At 46.7% G+C, this 5996-nt stretch overlaps 1 protein-coding gene and 1 long non-coding RNA gene across 12 annotated transcripts in view; both read right to left on the minus strand.

Moving 5' to 3' along the window:
- LOC147580300 (uncharacterized) overlaps positions 1-5996 on the minus strand; it is a 67960-nt gene that overhangs the window by 9000 nt on the left and 52964 nt on the right. For 3 of the 11 annotated variants that reach the window (XR_015252755.1, XR_015252754.1, XM_086711084.1), the window contains one exon: positions 5727-5884. The exons of the other annotated variants lie outside the window; for them this stretch is intronic. Coding sequence is in view for 1 of the 3 variants with exons in the window: in XM_086711084.1 (XP_086567210.1) it covers positions 5727-5884 (158 nt within the window). In the remaining 2 variants the exon portion in view is untranslated. The remainder of the gene's footprint in view (positions 1-5726; positions 5885-5996) is intronic. 11 annotated transcript variants of the gene reach the window in all.
- On the minus strand, positions 1639-5718 carry LOC147580301 (uncharacterized). The gene is made up of 2 exons (XR_015252765.1): positions 2056-5718; positions 1639-1812 (listed from the first exon to the last, which is right to left on the minus strand). It is a non-coding gene; the product is annotated as an uncharacterized LOC147580301 (long non-coding RNA).

The raw sequence follows: 5996 nt of genomic DNA on the forward strand, positions 1-5996 counted from the left end.
AAAATAAACTTTATTATAATAAAGGCCTGTTTCCCACTTGATTTGGTTATGTTTCACCTACCACACTGTAAACATGTTTGTTCATCATAAGAAATTGATTCCTGGGGCGCCTGGGGAGTGCAGTTGGGTGAGCGTCTGATTCTTGATCTCGGCTCAGGTCATGATCTCATGATTTGTGAGTTCAAGCCCTGCATCGGGCTCTGCACTGATGGTGTGGAGCCTGCTTGGGATTCTCTCTCTCTCTCTCTCTCTCTCTCTCTCTGTCTCTGTTTCTCTGCCCCTCCCCTGCTTGTGTACTCACTGTCTCTCTCTCTCTCTCAAAATAAATATACAAACTTAAAAAATTTAAGAAATAGATTCCTGTACCTGTGTACATTGCTAAATCATTCAATGAATGTTTATTTTGTGCCTGGTGTATATGGAATGAACACTCCTGCATGGAGTGAATCTTGTGACTGTCAGTAGGGAAAGATAGATAAATTCAGATAACGGTAAGTGCTATAAAGAAGAGAAGCCTGGTGAAGATACAGAAATGGGTGGGATAGGGCAGGTGAGATTGGATGGCCATTCTGAGAAGTTGATGTTTGACGAGAGCCTTGGTGGGCAGGAAGGGGCCAGCCCTGCCAGTGTGTGGTGGGGTAGGTGTTTCAGGTCAGATGGTGTATGGGCAAAGGCCCCCAGACCAGTAGGCACTTGGTCCTATCGGAAGGATGGAAATCAAGCCACTTATTCCTGAAATGTGTAACTCTAGATAATGTATGGATCACTTGGCTTTCAAAGAATTCTGGGATTTCTCCTGCATGTTCTTCCCAGGAGATTGTCCAAGAGGCTTTCCTATGGGCTCTTGGTACTTGTATGAATGTGCTTCAACTCTGTAATAAATATATTTCAGGCAAATAGAGAGTCGTTACCCCCATTCTCTTCACTCTGGGCAACAAATTTCTAAAATTGGCTTAATTCATGCCTCCTGTAGAGCATGGAACAACGTACCTCAAAGATAATTTAATCCAGCGTTTCAAAAATGTGTTTGATGATGGGGGCACCTGGGTGGATCAGTTGGCTAAGCCTTGACTCTTGATTTTGCCTGTCATGATCTCATGGTTCTTGAGTTTCAGCCCTGAATTGGGCTCTACCCTGACAGGGTGGAGCTTGCTTGGGATTCTCTCTCTCTCTCTCTCTCTCTCTCTCTCTCTGCTCCTCCCCATTTGCACTTGCTCGCTCACTCTCTCAAAATAAACAAATAAATAAATAAATTTTTAAATGTGTTTGATGATGCAAAATGCACATTGTCAGGCCCAAATGGACAGATGCAGCATACCTTGGGAGGGAAAAGTAGTCTTAGAGTTTTACATTTTTATCAAAAGCCCCAAGTAATTAAAAAAAATTTTTTAATGTGTATTTATTGAAAGAGACAGTGTGAGTGGGGGAGGGGCAGAGAGAGAGAGAAAGAGAGAGAGAGAGACTCCAAAGCAGGTTCCAGGCTCTGAGCTGTCAGCACAGAGCCTGACACGGGGCTAAAACTCATGAACTGTGAGATCATAACCTGAGCTGAAGTTGGAAGTTAACCAACTGAACCACCCAGGTGCCCCCCAAGTGCTTTTTAATATAAGGCAGTTTAAGAAAACACTAGTCCAACCATTCTTTTTTTTTTTTTTTCAGATTTGGAAACACATTGAGTAGTATGAAGAATCCCCAGGTACTGGGGTATCTGGCTGGCTTAGTTGGTAGAGCATGTGACTATCCATCTCGGGATGGTAGTTTCAAGCCCCATTTTGGGTGTAGATATTACTTAAAAATAAAATCTTGGGGCGCCTGGGTGGCGCAGTCGGTTAAGCATCCGAGTTTAGCCAGGTCACGATCTCGCGATCCGGGAGTTCGAGCCCCGCGTCGGCTCTGGGCTGATGGCTCAGAGCCTGGAGCCTGTTTCCGATTCTGTGTCTCCCTCTCTCTCTGCCCCTCCTCCATTCATGCTCTGTCTCTCTCTGTCCCAAAAATAAATAAATGTTGAAAAAAAAAATTAAAAAAAAAATAAATAAAAATAAAATCTTAAAAAACAATTCCCAGGTACTTTTCATCCTTCCCCCTTTTGATATGTATATAACTCTCATCTCTAACAGAGAGAAACTTGGCTCCCATTATCCACAATATATTATTTGCTCAATCTTAGAACGTACAGAATGTCATTTCAAAATTACTAACCCACGTCGGCAAAAAGGCTTGCTAATTAGAATCCAATATATGTTTCAAGTTCTTTTTGTCTGGAGCCTGAGGGCATATAGTCTCAATAGTCTAAATTACTTGGCTTAGTTATGGCCCCTTTATGTGTATGTTACTCATTTGAAATATGGTTCAGATCATTTGTTTCTTTTTGTATCAATTCTACAACACCCCCCCTCCCCCAGATTGCTGATTTTATTGTCTTTTGAGTATGTAAAACATTAACATCCATTCATTTTCAAATGGCCTGGGGAGAGTCACATGGCCTGTGGATGTGAGATGATGCAGCCTAAGCTCTTGAGTGTGAACAGCAGGGAGGGTCAGGGAGACAGCTCCTCGCATTGAGCGTTGGGTGTATCACAGTCATCCTGTCCTCATTTTTACCACCTTCCCTCAAACACGCTAGACCTCAGCCCTTTCTGGTCACTGGCTGTTACAAGGTTCCCACAGCTGTTCGTGTGGGTGTTTGGGTTAATCATATTGGTTTCCATCCGTGTAGGGTCAGCCTCTCTCCAGTGATTTGCATAGGACCCTCCACCCCAGTTTGGCAGTGTCTTATAAAGTTATACTTACCGTCAGACCAGCAATCCCACCCAAGGGAAATGAAGATCCCTATCTGCATAAAGACCTTTATGCAAATAATTATACCAGTTTCATTCATAATTGCCTAAAGGTGAAAACGACCTGAACGTCCAACGGGCTAGCGGATGGATGAGCTGTCATGCATTCCTACAGGGGATTTACTACTTAGCAGTAAAAAGGAAACATGGTATCGATACGTGCAACTCAAAAGCGTTGAATCTCCAGAGCATTTTGCCCAGCTAAAGAAGAGACGTTCTGGAACAGTTAAGACTCTAAGGGAGGAAGTCAGAAAAGCGCTTGCCGAGGGCTGGGGGTAGAGGAAGGTGATGGACTACAAAAATGCAGCACAAAGAAAGTTTTGCAGTGATGGTGGCGGTGGTTACAGGATGGTGTGTTTGTTAAATCCATGCACACGGTACAACCAAGAAGGGTGGATTTTGCTGGATACAGAATGTACCTCCATAACCCTGACTTTGGTAGAAGCCTCCGGGTTCTACTCCCTCCCCATCTCTTACCCTTCCCCCTGGTCTGGATCTCTAATTCTAGGGGAAAATGCAAATCTTTTACTGCCTATGGGGAGCCCGTTGGAGGGGAGGGGGGGAGAGGGGAGAGGAAGGCAGGGGAGAGAGAAGAACGTGTTAGGTGTGAGGTGATGGTTTTTATCCTATTTTCTATTTTAAAGCAAACAAGCTAGAGAGCTTTAGTACAGATAGAGGCGAGGGAGAAAGAAGAAAGTGGCCTGAAGAAAAGCTGGGGTGGGGCTTGATGGAACTGGGTCCTCCACTGGGATGGATTCATCCATTCCTCCCAGACAGTTACCAGGGGGCCTCCATGGCGCGGCACTAAGGGTGCAACAGTGCCACCTAGTGAGCCTGTGGGGATAAGCTAGTAGAGGAACAGTGAGCAAACCGGGACGGGCGCTCTGGAGCAAACCAACAGCTTGCTGGCAGGGTGGAGGGGACTGGGGGTACACAGTAGGGATCTAGCATCCGGGGGCAAGTCGTTGGCAGAAGGTCTGCTGAGAACTGAGAATAAGGATGCATAATAAGGCGGGGAGGAGAGCTTGTCAGCGGAGGGAGTGTGTGCAGGGGGTCATAATAAGGGATGGGCTTGGAGAGGAAGAGCCTCAGGGCCCTGTGAGGGTGTCTGGCGCTGGGGAGCTCCTGCAGTGTGAGGAGCATTACACAGGGGAGTGACATGACTAGATCTGTGGTTTAGAGGTGAACGGGCTGCAGATTTGGAAGGCAGCAGCAGGAAAGCCTGTTAGAGTACTGTTGCAGTCATCCAGACAAATGATAGGAGTAGCCAAGGGGATAGAGAACAGCGTTTGAGAGGTGTGAAGGCTCTTTGGTAGGTAGAACTGTCAAGATGTGGTGAGTGGATGTTGGAACAGAAGGAGAGGCAGAAGTCCAAGATGGTACCTGGGACTCTGGCTTGGGTGGCTGGGTAGATGGTGTATCACCCATCCACTGAGGGGGAGCAGGCTCGGGGTAAGAGATTAGGGTGCCTTAGGTATGAGGTGCCTGTGGGACACCCAAGCGGAGAATGTCTGGAGCTCAGAAGAACAAATGTGATTGGTGTGTGAAGCCGCAGGAGTGGTTGGGAGTGCCTGAGGAGAGTCCTCACTAAGTGGAGACCAGGTCAAAACCCTAAGCTACGACATTTACGCACACACAAAAAAGGAACTCACAAATGAGTTCCGTGAAAGAGGGGCGCTTAGAGAGCTTGGAGAGGAAAATGAAGACATAGTAAGAGAGGAATGAGAAATATTTTCGGTGCTGTTGAGAGGCCAAGAGAAGGGCATGGAAGGGTCAATTAGATTTAGCATCAAGGAGGTGGTGGTCTCAGTGAGAAGAGTTCTAATGGAGAGACTGAGGCCAACGCCAGATTGCAGGGTAACTAAGAAGTAGTCAAATGGCCACGCCTAATTCCTAAATAATACAGGTCCCAACCTGTCCTCTAACAACAAACAAAGCAATAAAAGCATTAGGAAAAACCATCTTTATGTCACATAATATGGGCCAAGGATGTTAAATTTTGTCCATTTAACTGGTGTCTGGTTGAGGAGCTGGGACTAGAGTCCCATGAGAGCACAGATGTAGATGCAGATTTGACAGTCATGAGGTTAGTGACAAATGTTGAAATGAGATAGAATTAGTTCATCTTAGAAAAGAGTGGATGGACATTGCTCCTCAAGAGTGAGGACCAAACTTTATTCATCTCTATAGGCTGTTAAAAATTCACCCGAGGAATCTAAAAGATCAAGTTGGTTTTATTAAGCGATTCATGAATGGGGCAGTATCCCATCTAGCAAGCAGAGAGATGCTCCCAGGAGCCATACAAAATGTAAGGCTTCCATAGGAAGGAGGGTAGGGTAAGGAAGTTACTGGTAAAAGAAAAGTCAGGATTGTTTCAGGCCAGGTCACCATCCCTAAGCGGGGAGGGCAGGGGTCTTATTTGGAAGGTCATCTCATCTTCCTTTGGTAGGGGGCAAGGGGAGAGGGGAGACGCAGAGGGCCCCTGCGTCAGATTACCTCATTGGTGCGGACCAGAAAGTTCCTGACTGACCGGTTCAGAGTACGTTTATGGGAGGGGTAGAAACTACACTTAGGTGATATTAAGACATTAAGATATTAAGCCCCGGTTTGGTGACCTGGCATAGCATAAGGGACTCCATCTTGGGCCAGTGGTTTTCTTTTTAGCAATGCTCAGGATCAAACATTGTTAAGAATGTGATAAAAGAGAAAATAATTTGATAAGAGAATGTATGTATAAGATAGAGCTGGAGGAACCAGGAAGGGAGAACCCAGGAAACGTGAAGGGGGGAGAGGACGCCAACATGATGTGGTGATATGGAAGCCAGACGCGGAGTCTGGCTGTGCAGGGCACCGCACAATAGGACACTCCTGTGCGGGAACCCCGCTGACCTCTGAATGCACGCTGGACTGGCCCTTCCGTTGGACTTCTTGTACTGTAGTAAAATAAGCCCTCAGTTTCCTCATGGGAAAATGGAAGGGGATGGACTTCATTACATCTGAGCGCAGCCCGGAGACGCAGACAACTCGCGCCTCACTCCCGCGGTCGCCTAGGAGACGAGCGCCACTTCCGGCAGAGCAGTCACTTCCTCTGAGGCCCCGCCCCTTCCCCGCGGGCGGGCGCTGATTGGCCCGTTTGAAATGCGCCGGGCGCGAGCTCAC

The sequence above is a fragment of the Puma concolor genome, chromosome B3 (genome assembly GCF_028749965.1).
Source record: "Puma concolor isolate L17-30 chromosome B3, mPumCon1.1.hap2, whole genome shotgun sequence".
NCBI classification, from domain to species: Eukaryota; Metazoa; Chordata; class Mammalia; order Carnivora; family Felidae; genus Puma; species Puma concolor.